General features: G+C 46.0%; 1 protein-coding gene across 1 annotated transcript in view; it reads right to left on the bottom strand.

The window, feature by feature from the left end:
- The window catches only part of GRIN2A (glutamate ionotropic receptor NMDA type subunit 2A), a 363,632-nt gene that overhangs the window by 66,710 nt on the left and 274,806 nt on the right, over positions 1-22,116 (bottom strand). Inside the window, exons 6-8 of the mRNA XM_027043273.2 lie at positions 7,316-7,521; positions 1,270-1,438; positions 1,007-1,160 (exon numbers count right to left, since the gene is read on the bottom strand). Of these exons, the coding sequence (XP_026899074.1) occupies positions 1,007-1,160; positions 1,270-1,438; positions 7,316-7,521 (529 nt within the window). The remainder of the gene's footprint in view (positions 1-1,006; positions 1,161-1,269; positions 1,439-7,315; positions 7,522-22,116) is intronic.

Genomic DNA, 22,116 nt, shown 5'->3' on the forward strand with positions numbered 1-22,116 from the left:
ATGTCTCATGCAGTTTCTACACCTGTAGCCAGGCTACTTAATGCATAAATACTGGCACTGCTAAGGAAAACAAGATAGAAAATAGAGATCTACCTTGCTCTAAAACAAACCAAAACCAAAACACAAACACAAATGACAAAAAAACAAAACAAAACTTATGTCAAAACATACATTTATGGAATAGTTAAGAGTAAGGAATTTCCTCCCTTACAAACCATTCAGCTTGAAGGACAGTCACATTTAAAATACGATTCCATTAATTTTCAATCAGTGTATGCTCTTTCGGCTACTTCTATTTTGTTTATCAGAGTGCTGGTATAAATCACGGCACGTTCATCATTATTTCACCTTTACAGCCAGTAAATAAATGGCTGTCACATCAGCGAGGGGTGGAAGATGGGAACGAGGATACCATATAAAGGCTTATGGGCTGATTTAAATGAACTACGGACAGAAGATTTATTTTTTAAATGTTTTCAAAGCTCTAAGACATATATCTACTAATCTACATTGCACACAATCAAGACCAGTATCTGAATACATGCTTGTATTTTCAGCCAATAGTTCCAAGTTAGAGATAAATGAAAGATGTTAATGGGGTGACAGGGGGGATGTGAATTGGGATCATTCAAATATGACACACTTTGGGGGCGCCTGGGTGGCTCAGCTGGTTGAGAGTCTGACTTCAGCTCAGGTCATGATCTCACAGTTCGTGGCTTCACGCCCTGCGTCAGGCTCTGGGCTAACAGCTCAGAGCCTGGAGCCCTGCTTCAGGTTCTCTGTCTCCCTCTCTCTGCCCCTCCCACATTCACGCTCTGTCTCTGTCTCTCCTTCTCAAAAATAAACCTGAGAAAAAGAAACACACCAAATATGACACACTCTGGAACGCACTGATGTTGTTAAATGGAAGTGAGAAAGGTCCTCCTTGGTTCCATCCTTTGAGCCAACAAGACAAATACCTATAATTCCTCATAGGTAAATGGCAGCGACCATGGCGTTCACATACCTAGAAAAGCAGAAGGTGAGACCGTGCCGTTGCTTCTTGAAACCATGACGCTGATCCCCGTCTCCACGAAGGGCACAGAGAAGTCCACCACCTCAGAACGCTCCTCATTGATGGTGAGCGAGCCGACCGCCATGACCGCCCGTTGATAGACCACCTGCACACGAGGCAAAGGAGCACAGCGTCTTTATTCCTCCTTCCCACCGCCCCTGAGCACTGCGGGCCCCAGTCTGGATGACAGCCCTAGGGGGAGGAAGACCACTTACCTCACCGATCATTCCATTCCACACATTGTTAACTTTCTTGCCGTGCTTCCCGTTGGTCACCAGGTAGAGGTCATAGGTGAACTTCACAGTACGGGAGAGCTTCTTCAGGATATCGATGCAGAACCCCTTGCAGCACTTTTTAACATTCATCCCCTCGTTAGTTGAATTGCTGTAGGAAAACACCGTGAGACCGTAGAATATTAGTGCCGGAAGATTTGTTGGCAGTCATTACCTATACGCTTCCACTATATCCATGTGGGAAATAGAGGCTCAAAAACGAGAACGTGGCTTTTCCAAGGACATGCAGTAGTTTACAAGAGCACAGGTAGAAGGTGTTCTTAAGGATGAGCGTAACCATGACAATGGCTAACTTTTATTGAGTGATTATTATTTGTACCATGTACCATGCTTTCTACTAATTGTTGGATTACCCTTCATGACATTTCTCTTAGGTAGTATTTGTCTCCCCCATTACACTGATAAGAGTTACTGCCTCTTATTCTTTTTTTAAATTTTTTAACGCTTAATTTTGAGAGAGATAGAAAGGGGGAGGGAGGGAGAGAGAGAGAGAGACAGAGAGAGAGAGAGAAACATAGCGTGAGCAGGGAAAGGACAGAGAGGCATAGAGGGAGACACAGAATCCGAAGCAGGCTCCAGGCTCTGAGCTCTTAGCACAGAGCCTGACACGGGGCTCACACTCACACCCTGTGAGATCATGACCTGAGCTGAAGTCAGACACTTAACTGACTTATTCTTAAGTTTATAACACATACAACCTCTTTTGACCAGAGTTCAGTAACATGATCTAAGCCACACTATAAACGCTTACAGGAAAAGAGAAGAAGGAAGGAAGACATAAAACTCTCAGTGGGAGGAGAGTTTTGCTTTATCCTACCACTGCAGATAGAGGTTTGCAACCAAAGAGAAGAAATAATGGTTGCCTTACATAGGAAGGGCACTTTCCTTACTGAGGAAAACTTGGCTGAGAATCAGAAGACTTGGGGTCCACCTTGTGCCTGAGTCCACGGACTTAATGTGTCTTGATAGAGTCATCTGTCAAATGAGGGCTCATTCATTTCATTTTCCCTCCCTCCCTACATAGCAGGAGTGTAAAAGGTGACATACTAAATAGCAGTGTCCTTGATCAGGAACAAGCCCTGTTAAAATACACAGGGTACTGCTTCCTTAAAAGCTATCATCAACTACCAAGGTGACATATGTTGCTTTGCACCAGCCACCTTGCTTTATTAACCTGGCCGAGTCATATTCAAAGGACACCCATACAAATCAGGAATGCCTTAAAAAAGGAAGGAAACAGGGTTTTCCCAGTTAGACAGCTCGTGTAGGATGATGAACAGCTCTCTGGGCAATACACTTGGGCTACCTTGTGATGGGGCATCCCATTGGCTCAGCTCTCTGACTTATGCATGTCACGAGATATGTGCTCTGTCTGAATATTCTGTTGCTGGCTCATCTACACAACAGACTGTTACCTAAGCACCACAGTGATGTTTGTGGAAATCCAACATCACAGTAGGAAATCACTTCCATTTCCATATCATAGAAAAAAAAGTAGGTTACACAGTGATGTATACAGAACAGTCCTGGCTATATAAAAACAGATGAGCTTATAAACCATATCTGGATGGAAAAACAATGAAATATGAAGCAAAGCTATTTTTGAATGGCGAGAAATAACTTTTTCTCTTTTTCATATTTTTAGTCCTCCCCCCCAAGAACAACTGCAGTGAGTATATACTACATATATAATCAGATATACACATACATCAAGCACCATTGATGTATATCTTTGTCCATGAGCATGGGTTCTTTTGACAATGTGACTTTGAGTAATGGAAGCAGGTTGCAAAATGCCATAAACATGATAGAAATGTGTCCTAGGTACATTAAATCAATGGCATGTCCAAATAACGATTTCCTGCTGGGTATTGATCTGTGGCTCTTTGAAAAACATGGTCAGATCCAATTCTCTCTTTTTCTTCCTGGCCACCATGGGCCATGCATCAATGCTTCTTCTCTCCCTCTTCCCACCTGCGTCTCCTTCTCTCTCTTCCCCCTCTCTTCGTCTATCATAGGGTCTTCTTTCCCCTGGTCAGGATTCCTGGGAAAGTCTGGACAGGAGTTATGAATGCCCCAGGCTTAAGATTCAGGGTCACAGGCATACAGTGGTATTCTTTGGCATTGCTGGGAACCTCAGCCAGTTAATGAGTTAATTATCTCCCCTATGTCTCCTAATACTAGGTATATTTATAGATACCCATGGTCATTAATGCATTTTCACCCAACAAGCACCCACTGAGTACCTACTGTGTATAAGACATGGAATTAAACCCTAAGGACACAGGGTGAAAAAGACACATGCAGCGAATGCAACAGATGAATTTATCATGGGGATTCTGGAAACACAGACCCGCTTGTAAGTAGAAATTTTCAATTGGTTCCCATCACAGCCCTTGTATACGTGCGTGGGGGGGGGGGCATGACTTAACTACACAGCCATCTAAAAAATGTGCCCAATGCAATCTTTCCCCGCTCCCCACCCTCATCCAAAAGAAAGGATGACCCATAGAAGCCAATGTGGGGAAAGGGATCCAATAAGTGACCCAGCTCTCCAGTTCTGCAGTTTCCCAGTGTGGCGAGTGGACAGGATCACGGCCATGCAAGTCAGACGGAGCCATTTTTCAGGTCCTAGGTCTACCCCTAACAACCAGGAAGATGCAGATAAGTCTCCTCACTCGTAAGCCTCAGTTTACTTGTAAAGTGAAAAGGTGAGGGCTTACCTTGTGGGATAGTTGGGAAGATGAAAACAAATATGCAAAGAGCCTCTCAGGTAAGTGCTTAATAATACATATCCTCTATTCTTACCAACAATTTGGCAGTTTGGGGGATTCACTGGCAGTATGGCCGTTTTTCCCCGAAATATCAAGCCAGCTAATTTTTCCTCAATTCTCTCTTTATGCCCTAACACCCAACTAACAGATGAAAAGAAACGCTTGGTTTCTCAGCTCATTTCCTGTCACCTATGTTTTTAGAAGATTGATTTGTGTCCTCAAGACCCCACCATTTGCCAGAAGTGAGAGACAAACGCTTTACCCTGGGAGATTATCACCCAGAAAAAATATAATCATGTTACCTCACAGAATCCTTCTTAGAACCAACCGGCCTGCCTCAGAGATATTATCTTTAGGAAAGGCAATTGATCTGCTATGTGCTAATGTTGGGATAAACGGGTCCCAGTAATTGTCTATGGCTTTCAGACACTTTGATTTCACCTCGACATTCAGTAAACTTGTCCTGTCGCCAAGCGGGAAAAGGGAAGCCACAAGCTGCCACCTCCCACGGGAGCCAAAAAGGTGAATTTGAACCTGTTAATCTGTTTATATTGTCCAGTAAAAAAAAAGTCAGTTCTATTAAAGAGAGTAATTTATTGGGGGGTTCATTTTCTCCATGCGAATGTGGCTCAGGACTCGGTGACCTACCGTCGTCAACTCCAAGGCTTCTGATTGTAAAGATTTGAAGCTCCTGTTATTGACTGTGGATCCCAAGAGGCCCTACTGGATTGGCCCTACTGAGACAAAGCAGGCATTGCTGTCATAAAGGGGGTGCCCTACTGAAGTTACAGTCTTGGCCTCACACCCAACACTCTGCCTTCTCCATCAGACCACGCTGTACTCCAGGAACACCCGTCCAAATCAAAATCTCCTGGGACAACGTTCCCACATTTACCCCTTCCATCTCCCCCCGACCCCCTGCCAGCTCATCACTCTCTAGCCCTGCACTGGGCTTCCTTCTGTTGCCCAAACTTGCTAATCTCTCTCCTCCCTCGGGGACTTTGCAGCTGCTGTTCCCTGTACCTGGAAGGCTCCTCCCCGTCAGCCCCCCAGCTTTTCACACGTTCGTCATCCTTTTCTGGGTCATCTTGCATCTCATCTCAAGTTAGTCTCTTATCACACCGCCTTATTTCTATCCTTCACCAGGCGTATCGTAACACGAATCTGTCCTTCCCTTCCGGGCTGAGTTGTTTTTGAGCTGTGTACATGCTATACCCTAAGATCCCGTCCTTTGTCGTCCCAGCTCAGCACAGCTCTATGCCTCACACACAAACTGTGCTTCAAGTATATTTATTTATTGACTAATCTATTCAGAATTTTAACTCCAAAGAAGCTTCTCGTTGATAAAAAATAATTTTTTTCCCTCTAAACCAGAATCTGCCTTCATAATACATTTAACAATCATATTAAAAAAAAAATCTTTGTCCCAAGCGCTGAGCTCTGGGGATTTGCACCTTGTGTAATGAAGGCTTCGGTCAGAATCTGCAGAGTGGGACAAAAAGTATCCAGGTGCTCATCTGTTCAATCATCATCAACATTACCGTGTTATGTTTTGTGGGTCCCTGGCTGTACAAAGACTAAGAAGCCATGTTTCCTGTATGTAGGCAGCTTACCCTCCAGGGAGGGTATAAGCCATAAAATCGGGTGATAAAGAGATCGAGCGGTAGGGACTCCATGTTTGAGTTCCTTCAAATTCATGTGTTGAAACTCTCAACTCCAATGTGATGGGGTCAGGAGGTGGGGCCTTTGGGAGGTCATTAGGTCAGAGGGTGAGGGCCTCATGAATGGGATTAGCGTCCTTGGAAACAGACACAGGAGACCTTGATTCTCTTCTGTCCGTTCTCCACCATGTGATGCTACCGTGAGAGGATGGCCGTCTCAAACCAGAGGGCCCTGGTTGGACACCTTGACCGTGGACTCCAGCCTCCAGAATTATGAGAAGTGTCTGTGTTTAAGCCATGCAGTCTGTGGTGACTTGTCACAGTGCCCTGAACAGACCAAGGTACAGAGACACTCCAGGTTTCTTTGGAAGGAGGGGGAACAAACCCAACTTGGGGAGGGAGTGGTTGAGACTTAAAAGACACAGGAGAATTATCCAGATGAAAGGACACACTCAGAAAATACTCACAGAAATATTCCAATGGTAGGTCTTTTCCTTTTGGTGAAATCCCCCACAAGGGCCGTGTCTGTGTTTGCACCAGAAAACTATAACCAGGGCCTTAGACCTGGTCATGAAGCTTTATGCTTCACCAAAGGGCCTACATATTAGAGAGAAACTTAACCAGAAGCTCTCATAAAAATGGTCAGTTCTTCCTTTGATTGTTAATAAATGAGGAAACGGCCCAGAGGTGATGTGGGCTTGCTGTCGGTGAGCTGGGAAACTTCCAGAAGGTCAGTTCCACGCTGATCACATCATAAGGTCATATGTGAGGGGTAAAGCTGTATCATGACCTCCACACAGAGAGAAGTTTTCAAAGTTTTTGAAAAGTTTGTGTCTGGGATATATACAAGAGATGGAAGGAAGCAGATGTGCAGGGCTGGAGGAGGGAGCAGCCAGAAAAATTAAAACATAATTTTTGGGGGGCGCCTGGGTGGCTGGGTCGGTTAAGCTTCCCACTTCGGCTCAGGTCATGATCTTGCGGCTCATGGGTTCAAGCCCCACCTCGGGCTCTGTGCTGACAGCTCGGAGCCTGGAGCCTGCTTTGGCTTCTGTGTCTCCCTCTCTCTGCCCCTCCTCTGCTCGCACTCTGTCTCTGTCTCTCTCTCAAAAATAAATAAACATGAAAATTTTTTTTAAGGAAAGACCAAAGGGGAGGATCAGTTTGGCAGAGAGGTTAAGGACTGGCAGTGAAGCAGGTGGACGGCGTCTGGGTCCTAGGTCCTCCATTTACTAGCTGGATGGCCCTGAACATGTTTCTTAATCTGCCCATAACTCAGTTTAAATCTCTAAGACGGGTAATACCACCTACCTGCAATTGCCGTTGCCGGAAGTAAGTGAATGCAGACCAGCTGGCGTTAAGTCCAGCTATTTACTGAAGTCTTTTAAAAATCTAGTATCACAGGTTATGATGTATTATTATAATAAGCTATTGTGTATTAAATTTTACTATTATATTACAGATACCACTGTTGTCGATGATACAGGCTGTGTTAAAGGACTGGGCACGTCCAACCGACAGCATCCCCGGACTCACTTGATCTTGACGAACTTCCGACACGGCACAGTGTTCCTTACGCACGTCTCGGTCAGCGGGTCGATGTCTTCCACGATGACAAAGGGGGCCTCCTCCAGGGTAACGATGCTCAGATGATTGTCGTCCGGCTCGCAGTCTGAGAAGGACTTGTACCTCGGCCACACGGCGTGCCTGAGGCTCAGGCTCTGGTTCTCCCACTTGCCCACCTGCATCAGGAAGGCAAAGGCACACCTGTGATTTCTTGCAGCACCTTCTAGAAAGGCAAGTCCTTCCCCATAAGAGGTCTGGGACAAGAACCCTACCCATCCTGAGGGCTTTTCTGCTACATACTTCAACATACACTTTGGTGTAGATGCTAAGAAAAACAGACATAAAGGAGAAGAAGAATCCTGGACGGCCCCCAGGCCTGCCTCTCCCAGGCTAATTAATATGGCGGTGGTACCCAAGCACTGAGATTGCTAGATCTCCCCAGGAGATTCCAAGGTTCTGGCAGATTTCAGGACCACTGGCGGCGGGAGAACAGCATGGACCTTTAGCATCAGAGAAATCTAGGCTTGGATTCCCACCTCTGCCATGTACCAGCTGCACAACCCTAGTTAAGCTCTGAGTCATTGTGAACCTCTGTGTGTCACCTATAAATAGCACAACTCCACCTACTGTACAAGGATGTTGTGCAATTAAACAAGACCGTCTGTGACGAGCAGGCAGCGCAGAGCCCGGCACGTAGTAGGGACTCCACACTTTTTCTTTGAAGTACAGGAGAGAGACAAGGACAGGGAGAAACTTTTAGAAGGTGTCAAGAGAAAGGGTGAGGAGACAGGGAGATGATGCGGGAGAGCTAGAAGGAAGGAGGACGGACAGGAAAGTCAACACAAGGAGGGTGAGCAGGAGAGGAAATGAAGGGCTTCATTTCAACCTCAGATATCGTTCTACTTAAGTTGCAAATTAAGGTGAATTCCTATTAATTCGGCCTGGAGAGGAGACTTTCAGCGCTTAGCACCAAGACCCGTCAAAACAGCACCGACCTGTTCCCTCTCTAAGCGGCAGCCGGCATGTTAGTGAAATCAAACTGAAGCCCGTATGTTTTGAACCTTAATTTTATTTGACAGCTTATTGGCATTATTCAGACATGCACCGGGAAGAAGCTGCTCCCGGTATCACGCTTTTTTCCTTCTTCCTCTCGCTCCCACACGCCAATTGCTTGACACCGCGGGTCACAGCTTCGTTTGTAGTATCAACCTCAAGGAAACACCTTGTCTGAGATGCTAAGTGCCAAGTCCAGGCTTGTCTGCATTGATGTGACCTGCTCACCTCCCCTCCTGTAACCTGAGTGTCGCCAGAAACGAATTGCAGGCCCATAAAGAGAATTCAAACACGTCGGACGCCGAAAGGGGTGACGGCGTGGAAGGAGATAAGGCAGACGGAGTGCCCTCAGATCGCCTCATCATTTGGACTGGAAAATGTTTGCTGCTTAGAGCACAATGTTCCATGCGGCCAATGGCAAAACTGTCCAGCTTCGGTGATACCTTCTGTTTTATGGCAGTAGCATAAGCAGTAAGGTAATCTGGGCAAACACACTTGTTCATCTGCCTGTGCTGCTATGTGTAACACAGGCTGGGGAGAATGTTGAGCCCATCACGTTCTTCATTCACTCAACACAGATTTATTGAGCACTGACTATGTCCTGGCACCAGCCAGGAAACAATGATGGATAAACCTATCCATTGGCTGTAGGGCAAAGACAGAACTAATACCAATACATAAGCAAATAGGAGATCTCAAAGCTTTTTCTTTTGGGACAAGTTCCATCAATCCCTTTTCTTTCCACTTCTCTTGGAAAACACAAACCTTCAAGAGCAGCTGAGTAGTTTAGTTGGTAAGAGAATGGCTTACTGCAGTCAAACAGAACTAAGTGTTGATCCCTGCTTCACCCATGAGCTGGCTCACCTAAGGAAAGTCACTTAACCTCTCTGAGCTTTATCTGCAAAATGCAGATGGCACCAGGTTATGCCTTTCAGGACTGTGGGGAGCTCTGGATGAGCCAAAATGAACACGAAGCACTGAGCACAGAACTCAGCATGTAACGTACATGGTGGCTGCCATCACTTTTTTATTGTTGTAGTTAGCGTTCAAGACTTGGCTCAAATATCACCTAATCGGAAAGGGCATTCCTGCTCTCCCCACTAACACAGAACTTTGCACCTCTCCACGGCAGCTCTTTCATGCCGTCTCATAAGGGTGTCACTTTTGAGCACTCCTGTGTAGGCAGGAAATGTATCAATATTGCCAGTTACTCTGATCCCCACAAATCCTACAGGGTAAGGATTATTATTCCAACTTTACAGTTCAGAGAACTGAAGCACAGAGACGTTGTGTAACCTGCCCAAACTCAAGCAGCTGGGATGCGAGGGAGCCAGAACCCTACCATAGAGCTGTGTGAATCCAAACGTGCTTCTATTAAGTGATCCGTGGTAACCGTAGTATAGCTCCAAGACCCTTCCTTCCCAGCAGAGACAGCCCCGGATGTCCCAAGAAACATAAATTAATGCAAACACTATTTAGCCAGCAGAATCTTTGGTGATGTCATTGACCACATCTTGTCCCCTACACCGTGGAGTCAGACAAAGGTCCCCGCCCAAGGCTGACTGCTGGGGAGAGAGGTGGCGAAGGTTTCCTGGAGTGCAGTAACTCCCCAGATCTCCCTAAGTTAGTCTCTCCCTTCCCATGTCTACGTAAGCACCCACCGGTCAGCCAAGGAGGGTGGAAGCAGGTGGTGGTTGGAAAAACTTGATCAGGGCCGAAGCTGCTGCTTCCATGCTGCCCTACATCTTAAGAGCCCCCTCCTCCTCTGAGTCTGACAGGCTGCTCTGGTAGGCTCCCCAGATCCCCAAATCCTGGCTCCAGGATTCTAGATACCACATAGGAGAAAACAGAGTGCCTTCACTTTACCCTCCTATATGCATTTTCACAAGGGATTTGAACGGAGTCAGTCCAGTGTTTGTAGATGGGATTAACAGAGATTTTTTCACTCCATTAAGTATTTATGGAGTGGCCCTTCGGGTATCAAGCACTACACTAGACACCAAGGAGAATGTCAGGCATGCAGTGAAGTTTCTACTTGCATGGAATTTTTATGCTAATTGGGAAGACAGACATGAGTCAAATAATCACACAAAAACATACACCATACGAACTGGGAGGAAGAAAGAAAAATTGGGTCTAAGAGAGAAAATGGGGGGGAAGAAATCCCAAAGGGGTTCCCTGAGGAGGTGGCACTGAAACCAAGATTGGAAGTCCAAGATGAGTGGTGGGGGGCTGGTTTGGGGGAGCGAAGGAAGGAAGGGAAAGCACTCCACGCACGCAGGGGCCAGATGATGTAAAGCCCTGCAGGTCCCCGTGCGGAGCTGAGATTTACCTCAAGAGTTCATCCAGTCTGTTCACCAGGAGGGAAAAGATGAATGGAAGTCACTGGGGATATATGTCCCTCTGTAACCTGGATGAAGGTGGGAGTTCTATGACCCCTCAATTCATCCTTGTTTTGTTTTCTTTTCTTTTTTTAGAATGTTTATTTATTTTTGAAAGACAGAGTGCAAGTAGGGGAGGGGCAGAGAGAGAGAGAGGGAGACACAGAATCCAAAGCAGGTTCCAAACTGTCAGCCCAGAGCCTGATGTGGAGCTCGAACCCACAAACCGTGAGATCATGAGCTGAGCTGAAGTCGGGAGCTTAACCGACTGAACCACCCAAGTGCCCCCATCCTTGTTTTCTTTTTCTTGACGGGAAATTTTAAACTTATGCAAAAGTGGACTAGGGTAATGAATCACCATCTTCCCATTCTCTAGTGGCAATAATTACTAATTCGTGGCCAATCTTGTTTCATTTATACTGCCACCCACTTCCCCTGTATTACACTGAAGGAACTCCCAGACATGGTAACATTTCATTCACAAATCCTTAATTCGATTTAAATATCCAATTTCTGTTTGTGTAATAATATTATACCTCAATAAGCTATGTGTTTCTCTGATGAGATGACAATTTCCCAGGCTAGGAGGGATTTTCAAATACACACTGATGGATTTTGAGGATCACAGCTTCTAAACTCAGGGCCTGGCGAAAGGAGGGAGTTAATGGACAGCTGCTGATCGAATCAATGAGCACCTGACCTGAATTCTTAAAAATGTCCGTGAGTCGGAAACTACTAGTAGACTGATCAGTGTGTGCACGTTCGCCTCAGCTATGGAATCTTGCACCCTCAGCAAAACACTGAGGTACCGAAACCTATATTCTCCCCTTCACTCACGCTTCACATCGACTTCAGTCCCCCAGACGCAGAGCCACTGAGAGAGGCTGCCGAAAAGCCTCTGTGTATTACATTTTCCAGACACATCCAAGACCATCATGCCAATGCCAATGCAAAAGGGGCTCTGGCCGCTCTCAAGTGTTCGACAGGACATCAACAGTCAAAGGAATAAACCCTGAATTGAGAGGAACCTTCAGTCACATCACCTATGCTTGCCGCAGGGTCCACAGGCACTAAATGGGCACAGAATATGAATTCCGCACATGCCCTTCTTTAACAGTCGTGTCCCAAATGGAAGGACCCCGTGTACCCTGAGGACAGTAGTGATCCAGCACTCTCCCGGCTCCCATCTTTGTGCTGAGGGTGACTGTCCTGCTATTCTCTAAACTGGACCTTTTTCTTGCTCCAGGGTCGTGCACACCCCACGTGGCAGAGTCCATAACTTTAGGTCAGCAGTCCTGCCTGACCTGGAGGAGTCCGTACATTTCCTGGCCACGACAGTCCCCCTGGGGTAAGTTCTCAAGGCATCAGAGCAACTGAAGTGATACAGTCACCATGGAAGCCATGGTCCTGTCTTTGGAGCCCAAAGGGAAAACGAAGTTCCACAAGGCCTTGCCAAACTTCCAGTTAGATCTACACACGATCAGGACAGGAGGCCACACTTGTGTGTGTCTGTGTTGGATACATCCACGTGGACGCGCACATACCGACCCATCAACTTCCCAGGGATCAGCCTCATCCCCACAGGGACCGTTCTTTTCTCTCCCTCACATGGCACAGAGGGAGAGGAGACAGAATAATTAATACCATGAGCCTTGGGGTCAGAGAGACAGGCTGAAATCCCTGTGACCCTGTGCAAGCCACAGCATCTTTCTGAACTTCAGTTCCCTCAACCACCAAATGAAAATATTTCAATTTCATTATGGTACCTTGAGGATTAGCAGCGAGATGATGGTGGCAAACGTCTCTGGATCCACAGCAAGTTCTCCCTATGTGGCTCTGTTATCGTTAATCCAACCTTTCTTAAGCCTCTCTTTGGGAAAACGGTGAGCCTCTGCAGCAGAAGGGCTGGCTGAGGAGGCAGAGACCCGACTTCCCTTGACAACACGCCCTTGACCTTTGATCTCATTGGGTCTCAGTCTCTTCCCCTGTGACAGAGATGGGAAGTGAGGGTGGGCCCGATGATCTCTAAGGTCTTTCGGATCTAAACCTCCATGCAAAGCACGGGAGAAGTTGCCCTCCAGCTCCCTCCTTATCGGGATCAGGGTGACAGAGAATTAGAAAGGGGTGAATGAAGGCTGTGCAGCTTGCAACTTGATGTTTAATTATGGAGAATTCTGAACAGTGGCCGTGTCCCCACAGAGGCCCAGGTGACATGCCCAATTCTGAAGAAGACACGATGGCTCGGAGAACCAAGCTGGAAGACGGAGAAGAAAGAACGAGGTCACCAGAGCCTTTTTGGTCGGGAGTTGTCTGCTGCACAGAAGCCAGTGGTGCCCAAATCTGAAGCTTTGCTCAAAGCTGACTCTTGCTGGTTCTCTGCAGAGGGGCGTGGGTTCAAACCCTGACGTGGCCAAGCCCCAACTGTGGGAACTTGGACGATGATGATACAGCCAATCATTAACATTTATTGGGGGGTTTGATAAAGCCAATCATTAACATTTATTGGGGGTTTTACTGTGTGTTTCTAAGCACAGTGCTGAGAATTTTCCACGCATTATCTGATTCAGTTCTCAGAACAACTCCAGGAGGTGAGGAAGGATGATTGTCCTCATTGCTCGGTAGGTAAACTGAAGCTCAAAGAGACCTGTTTTGTGCAGGTCACAACGTAAATGGCAAAGCAAGAACTGAAACTCTGTCGGTAAAACCCAGCGTGCTGCTTAATCTCTATGAAATTTGGTTTCTCTCTTTATTTTTATTTTTTTGAGAGAGAGAGGGCACGAGTGAGATGAAGAAAGAGAGACAGAGACAGAGACAGAGAGAGAGAGAGAGAGAGAAAGAGAGAAGCGGGGTCACCTGAAGCGAGGCTCATGTTTTGCCTGAAGTGGGGCTCTAGCTCACCTGAGCTTTCTTTATATTTTAAAGGTAATTAATAGTGCCCTCCTTACAGACTGGCTGTGAGGATCACACAAGATGATAAAACTAAGACTTCCTGTTTCCACCAGTCTGGGGAGCTATACATATTAATTCGCGTAATTCTAAAAATAGACACATGAACAAGATGCTACTACTGTTATCTCTGGGTCATCGATGACGGGACCGAGGCACGGGCACAGGGCTTAAGCAGCTTGTTCAGTATCTATGGCCTGAGAGTGGGATAATCAGGATCTGAACCCGGGACTCACTTTTAAATCAGGGAAGAAATGCAACTAGAAGTTTTTGCTGGAGAAAAAGAAAGAAAGAAAGAAAGAGAGAGACAGAGAGAGAGAGAGAGAAAAGAAAAGAAAAATTTGATAGTGGAGAAACCCAATAAACACCTCCTCAGCCAGATGATTAAGATAAGTATCAACAGGGGTGGGCCAGTTTGGTAGTAGGTCCCCTCGATACGACATGAGGGCAGTGCTGCCCCACCTCTGTGGTCTCTTCTTCCCAAGACACGTAACTCAGTCCAATGATAAGAAAAATATCAGAAAAATCCCAGTGTAAGGACATCCTTAAAAATAGCTGACCGACACTCCTCAAAACTGTGGAGGTCATCAAAATACAAGGAAAGGCCGAGAAACCGCCACAGCCAAGAGGAGCCTGGGGAGACCTTCTAATTAAATATCGTGGGGTGCCCCGGATGAGGTGAGGGGATGGAACAGGAAAAAAGACATTAGATAAAAACTAGGGAGGGGCACCTGGGTGGCTCAGTCCATTAAGTGTCTGCCTTTGGCTCAGGTCGGGATCTTGCAGTTCATGGGTTCGAGCCCCGAGTCAGGCTCTGTGCTGACAGCTCAGAGCCTGGAGCCTGTTACAGATTCCGTGTCCCTCTCTCTCTGCCCCTCCCCTGCTCATGAGTGCGCACACGCTCTCTCTCTCTCTCTCTCTCTCTCTCTCTCTCTCTCTCTCTCTCAAAAATAAACTTAAAAAGAAAAGAATAGGCACATGGCCCTTACTTGGCAAATCAGTACACTTGGCGCCTGAGCCACAGTGATTGGCTCATGAATGTGCATGTGACCTAAGCTGAGCCAATGGGAGTTTTCCCTGGGACTTGTACTGGGATGATTAGCATAGGGTGGTGTGACAGAAGAACCTATCAGAGACTACAGAACTAAGAAATAAAGAAGACAGCAATAAAGTCTGGATGGCATTGCTTGAGCTCTTATAATAATAAAAGTTGACATTCACTGGGCACTTAGTATGTATTAGGCACTATTCTTAGCACTATTTTAATTCTTATAAACACTCTATATACAACAAATAGGCACAGGCAGGCAATTTTTTTAATCTCTATCATGAATTTTTTTTATAATTAAAAACAGTCCCAAACTCACCCAAATAGACTGTGTGGGAGGAGAAAAAGAATCTTTACCTTCAAAATAAACTGAATTTTGGTGATAAACCTTTGAGTGTTTTCTGCAAATATACTAAGGTTTTGAGGACAAAGAAAAATAATTGACCTCTGATGGAGAAAAGTGATTCTGTTAAAAGAACCATAAAGAGGGGAAATTAACTTTGTAATGATTTTTTTTAATCCATTTTTATTAATAAAATTTAAATACAGTGCCTTTAGAAAGCTAATCTCTCTTCAGCTCTTGGAAAATGTTTTGTGAAAGGGCACCGATTACTTATCAAAATGTTCAGCTGCTGTTTTCTCAGGGCAGAGACAATTTCATCTCCAGAAACTGTCATAAGTTGGCATTCACCCCTTCGTGTCTGGGTAAATTTGGAGAGATGTCACAGAGGCCACAAGTGGCTGGAAGAAATTAGGTGATGAAAAGATGTTTGTGGCTCTCCTTTCAAAGTGATATGTTTGATCTTATTTGATCTGTTCACGAAATGCTTACAAGAGACAATTAAAATCTCCTCATAACTGGTTTTCTGGGCTCCCAAGCCACCCCCTAAGAACATATCAAAATGCCAAAATCATACATCTACCTCTACTCAAATCCTTCCATGACTCATACTGCTTACGCAATCAAATGCAGACTCCCCTTAACATTAATGGACCCTACAACAATCAATCAATCTCACCAATTTCCCTGTTCTCTGCTTTCTGTCCTTTTCTTCTCTCTCAGACACCCTAGACATACCCTCATGCTAGGACATTTGCATGTACACCTGCAAACACAGATACACTCGCACCTACACATACTCATATATGTATACATATTCAGATATATATCAGTCTACCTAAACATCTACACATAAACCCAAAGACAAACCCACACCTATACATACACACACTCACACCTACCCAAATTCCCAATGCAGGCATATATACACTCATATCCACCCATACATGCACGACGACCCATATACACATACCCTGCACACACACGCACACCTCTACGCACCCGCAACAACGCATACACTTTTCCCTTCTCGTAAACACTCCCCGATCGACACCTACTTTCCTGCCTTTGCCTGCACTGTTTCTTCTACCTGAAATCCCTTCCCTTGTCACCTCCACAGATTGAAATCCTGCCCATGCTTTCCAGCTCTTGCATGGAGCCTAATCCTCCAGCTGGAATGCCTTTCTGCATTTCCTGTGCCTTTGGAACATCCCCTCCCGCCCTTGAATGCTCTCACTTCTTCATGCGTGGCTCGGTAGGTGCATCTGGTGCTTTACTGCTGTATACTCTTCCAGGCACCGCAGGAGGCTCTGGGACCACAACAGTGAACAGGGCAGGCCCAGCCCCCATCCCCAGAGTTGCCAATCTGGCTGGAGAAGAGGAGTCAAAGGTCAATGGCAACAAAGGGAGATAATGGTCACGCTGGGAGTGAGCACAGGATGCTACCGAAGACACAGCTTCCTGCTCTGGAAGGGAACCAAAAAATGCTTCCAACAGGAAGTGACTTCCAACTCTGAGCCAGACCAGCAGGGCCGGTAGGTGGCTTGTTAAGGGGTTCCGTCTTTATCCTCAGGGCGAGTGAAGTGTGTGGAGGGGTGGGGGCAGGGATTCTTGAATACTTTTAATCAGGGGAGGGATAAAATTGGTCTGAGGTATTAGAACACTTCTTCCCAACGCAGTGCAGAGAAAGGGTTTGGGGCTCAAAGTTTCTGGATGCAGATGGGCTGGGAGGCAGCTGCATTGATCTGGGACACAGGACCCCCTGGTGAGGCTGGAATGAACTTGAGATCTGCAGGGGGAACAACCAACACAACTTAGAGACTGACTGAATGGCTGGGGGCGGGAGCTGAGACCCAGGTTGTCTTGACTGGTAATTCTGTTGAACAGTCTGTCCTGGCCCAGCTTCTACAACCACACAACCCACTTCGGCCGCAGCACAGGGCTCACCCACCAGCCAGTTCAACAAATATTTGCTGAATGGAACTCGATTCAGACTGTAGCATACTGTCCTTTTTCACTTAGAATTCAAAGTTAAAAGAGGAGAGTAGCCTGTTTACCCAGCTCCTCTCCTTGGAGACAAGACAATAGGGATTGCTAAATTAAAAATCAGAGAGGAAATTTATTAAAACTGACAATGGAAGCAGAGTTCACACTGCCTCTGCTCCAGGTTGACCGGCCCTGCTTAGCTCATTTCATAACCAAAGGGCAAACAGGCCTTAAAACAAACACTTGGCGTGTGCGAAACATCACAACACATTTCACTCCAGATAATAAGCAGTGATTTACTCCCAAGCTGGAGAAAATATGAGTAATTAACTCTTCAGGAAGATGAATTTAAGGAGAAAAACAAAACAAACAGGAGGCCAATTTCTCTCCACCTGAAATATAAAGTCTTCCAAAGGACATGAGATAAATGGCCGTGAAGGGAATTTAAAATGATTTAATGTCCATACTTAGCATAAACAGCATCATCGATTAGCATCACTTCTTGCCTCGGCATGCAAATCTAACACAAAAACAAGCTGATGGCAGCTTTACACATGAGTAATTTTGTGTCTTGGGCTGATGCTTGAAAGCAAAAGCGGATGTGAATTCGGTTGATCTGGAAGCCACAATAAGGGTGTCTGAGTCACGACCGTGGCCTGATAGGAAGTTGAAATGTGTTCTACCTGGAGTGCATCGCAGTTGAGCCCAGTGGCTTCTGTTTTCAACCAAGACCCAATCTAAAGCTCATCCCAGATGGTTACAGTCTGCTGAAACCAGAGGTCACACTGACCCCAGCTTTCTCCTGCCCCGTATACACGAACAAGCTTCTACACAGAAATTGCTCAAGGGGCGCCTGGGTGGCCCAGCGGGTTAAGCGTCCGACTTCGGCTCAGGTCATGATCTCCCGGTTTGTGAGTTTGAGCCCCATGATGGGCTCTGTGCTGACAGCTCAGAGCCCGGAGCCTGCTTCAGACCCTCTGTCTCCCCCTCTCTCTGCCCTTCCCCTACTAATGCTCTCTCTCTCTCTCTCAAAAATAAATAAACATTAAAAATAAAATAAAGTTTAAAAAAAAAGAAAGAAACCACTCAAGAGCAGTGTGGGTCACTTTGTCTTCGAGGCCATGGGGCCTCAGATGGCCGCTGGCAGAGTGAAATAGAGAGCTGCTTTTTGCATAATGAGGCCCAGGGTCTGCTTCTTTTAAATGCAAGTATTCAAGGAGGGGGGGACCATGAGCCTTGGGTGTGAACAAGACCTTCTTGGGGGCCGATTAAGAATGCGGCCTCCTAGATCTCTGGAAGGCTTGCATCAGTAGGTCTGGGAGGAGGCCTGGGAATCTGCCTTTTCAGCTGGGATCCTAGGTCACTCGGCTCAGGGTGCTTGCTGTGAGGACTGTATGTTGGGAAGCACCTAAAAGGATCAGACCTCCGGCTACCAGCAGGATTAAAAACAGAAGTAAGTAAAAGACGGGGATCTTTTTTCTCAGGTTACTTACGTAACCAGTGGCAATTGCCAGCAGATCTAAAATGAGTTTAATCAGCTATTAGAGCCTTAATTAAATTCCTCTCAGTTGAACTTTCAGAATTGCCTAATTGTTACACAGCTCACATTGGAGGAGTTGATTTTTTTTTTTTTTTCTCCCAGAATAACCGCTCTCAGGATCATCTAATAACTTTACGGATAACAGCGTCAACTGTCTGAAAATCCAGCACTGATCTGGTCATTCACGGAGACATGCTTTGATGGCTGCTACCTCCAACAACAACCCGCGTATCTGCTCCCCTTCTCTTGAGATTCAGGAGAAGAGCGCAATGTTTGTTCAGTCTCACATTTAAAAGTGAAAGTCTCTGGAACAATGAGCTGCCATGTTCTTGCGAAGTTCATTTATAATCCTCAGGCCTCCAGAGTCCCTCTGTTCCCAGGTCCCCAGGGATGGATAAAAGTTCTATTTCTTTGGTTTACTTTTAATTTTTTTTGCGGGCTCTTAGAAGTGATGGGTCCTGGTAATTAGCTCAACAGTTAATAGCGTTTTCTTTCTCTTCTTTGGCTCCACATTGGAATGGTACAACATTAGAAACTTGAAAAATCAGCAAAACATTAAAAAGAGCTCTCTCATAATTAGTAATTAACTTTTTGCACATGCTCTCGGGATGTATTGGTCGGTCCTGCTCCCCACTGCAGTGATGACGATTAGATAATTAATAACTATAATAACCACTGTCTTGAGGTGCTGTCATCACCTGACATGTCTTTTGTCATCTCAGCCTGAGATGAGAAACCCAGAACAGGGCGCTGTGCTGAGGGAACATTCCATGGATTAGTCTGAAAGATCCTGACGCAGAAAGAGTCATGTCCTGGGGAGATGGGACTCCGGAGGCATGGGAGGAGGGGAAAGAACAGCTAGAGGTGGTGGCCTCGTAGGTCTCTTTCACGTACGCCCGCTTTGTTTCCTCAGTTTACCTGCGAGCTGATGCTTCTGAGGGCTTTGGATTCCTCCATGGGAAAGGCTCTTACCACAGGACTGCAGTCAGCCCTTGACGTTGAATCCTACTGCTACTAACACCCATCCAAAAGGCGATTAGAATAATAATAGATCAGGGGGGAAAAAATCAACCTCTCAAATGTGAACTGAGTGACAATTAGGTAATTTGGGGATTTCAACCAAGAGGAATGTAATTAAGGCTCTAACAGCTGATTAGACTTCTTCGCCTCTGTGGTAATCTCCAACCATTACATAAGGGGCCGTGGAAGGGAGGGTTCCATTGTCCCTTTGTATCACGGTGTGCTTGAGATGGTGACAGTCAAGACCGAGCGACTCTGTTTACATTGCTGCACGTGTGGCTATCATAACTCGAACATGAACTTGGCTGAGCTCTTCAAAAGGCTGTTGCCTTGGACAAGAAAACCAGAGTGGATCCAGGTCTGCAGAAAGAGCCCAGGCAGAGATGTGAACGGAAATGAGACAATCACACGGTTTGGAATGGAGTGGGGGGGATCGGGTGGGGGGGGGGGGAAGGCACATAACACAGAATGAGAACCTGACCCATGGTCGGACCTCTATAACACTAATAGCGGTAACCGCGGTCATTTTTAACCCCTTCACCAAGACAGTTTTGAAATACGCTCAAGGTTTCCCTTTTGACCTTCCAGTGTACTTTTTTCTGGGCAACTTTGAAAGATCAGTGTGGCTTCTGCTTGTAAGTGAAATGAAATGCCACTTGTGATCTGGCAGAGTAAAGAGCTCTCTGTTGATTGCTTACCGGAATGGTATTTAGCATTGTCAGCAAACGTTAGGGTGAAGTCTGGGCTGATACCTGGGGGGACCCCTCGTTGGTTGGGATTATCAAGTCATTCTTCATTCTTATCAGCCTGCAGATTCGGACAGGACTGGGCATGACTATGGATGGGACTCTTCCTTTTTACTCTTGGGCAACTTCTTCTTTTTAATGAAAACCTTGAAAAGTGGCAAAAATTTGGGACCGAGCGTGTAACAGTTTATAAAAGGAGATAAGTTCCAGGTAATTAAATTGCAGACCAGGTAAGCAAGAGACTTCAATGCATCAACCTGTCTGGGGGGATGGAACAGGCCAGAAGCTGATGGTTTTCCTCACTCAGCATTATGTAAAAAAGCCAATTCCAGTTGGACCTCTGCCCTGAACAAAGTTAACCTCATTGACGGTGTCTGCAGAGTTTTAAAATGCGGTTAAAAGACCTGAGGGTATCGATTCACTGCAAGGCATTTCAGCCCCTTGCCTGAGAGGCTCCTGGGTCGTCAAAGTGGGGCGTTTGGAGCTTGGTGTCAGGTCTCTGCTGGGCATTTGTTCTTCAGTATCTGGGGCAAAATAATAAATTTAAACCTTTGAGCTGCACGGTTTCCTTCTTCCAGACAAAAAGGGCGAGCCAGGGGTTGGTGTGTGAGGCCCTGCTGGTTATCATGAGGACACTAACCAAAGCCCCTGTGAATGGCTGAAATCCATTGCTCTGATGAAATGCACTGATCACACTTCCAATTCTCCTTAGGTAAGACGGTATTTTGACAATCATTTTTCTTTGCTCAGCTCTGGCCCCAAACTACATAGCTCCAGGCTTGTCTGAGCCCTAAAGTATTCCAGTGAGAGGATCCTTTGAAATACTAATGCCAACAGAAGATTTAACGGGGAGGAAACGTAATAAGCTTATCCACAGCTTTGCCCACTATTAAACTCATGATTAGTAGGAGGCAGTGGGGGAGAGGAGGATCCCCTTAGGATGGGCTAGATGAGACTCGCTATTGCAGAACACTGAGCCTAAGCAACCCTCCACTGTCAATCCAATTTCACCCAAACCGATTATTCTCATCTTGGACGCTAATGAACAATTCCAGAGCCCTGGAGTTACTCGGATGAAATTCGGATCTTGGTGACCAACCAGACAGCTACTTGGCATTTTCCATTGAATTATACTGGCAAACTCGTATTTTAAAAAACTCTTGGAGTCAGAAGACCCAAGTTCAAGTTCAACTACAGGGCCTACAAGCTGTGTCACCTAACTTAAAGCTTTCCAGATCTGCACAAATTGTTTCCAATGATTCTTTTTTTTTTTTATTTTATTTAGGAGAGAGAAAGAGAGAGAGAGAGCATGTGCAAGCAGGGGAGAGGGACAGAAGGCGGGGGAGAGAGAATCTTAAGTAGGCTCCACGCTCAATATGGAGCCCAATGCAGGGCTCAATCCCACAACCTTGGGATCAGGACCTGAGCTGAAATCAAGAGGCAGATGCTCAACCAACTGAGTTACCCAGGCGCCCCTGTTTCCAATGATTCTGAGCATTAACAACTGATCGGCAAAGCTAGTCTCTAGGCTTTAAGCCACTCAGGGTTGGATTACATGGATGCATAGACAAATTCATTCAATAAATGTTTACTGCATGCCTACTATGTGCCATAAACTGTTCTAACACTGGTGATACAGTAGTAAGGAGACTCAACACTGGGGGTCAGCAAACTTCAGCCAAAGGACCAAACGTACTTGTACAGCCCATGA

This window comes from Acinonyx jubatus, chromosome E3 (genome assembly GCF_027475565.1).
Source record: "Acinonyx jubatus isolate Ajub_Pintada_27869175 chromosome E3, VMU_Ajub_asm_v1.0, whole genome shotgun sequence".
Taxonomy (NCBI): domain Eukaryota; kingdom Metazoa; phylum Chordata; class Mammalia; order Carnivora; family Felidae; genus Acinonyx; species Acinonyx jubatus.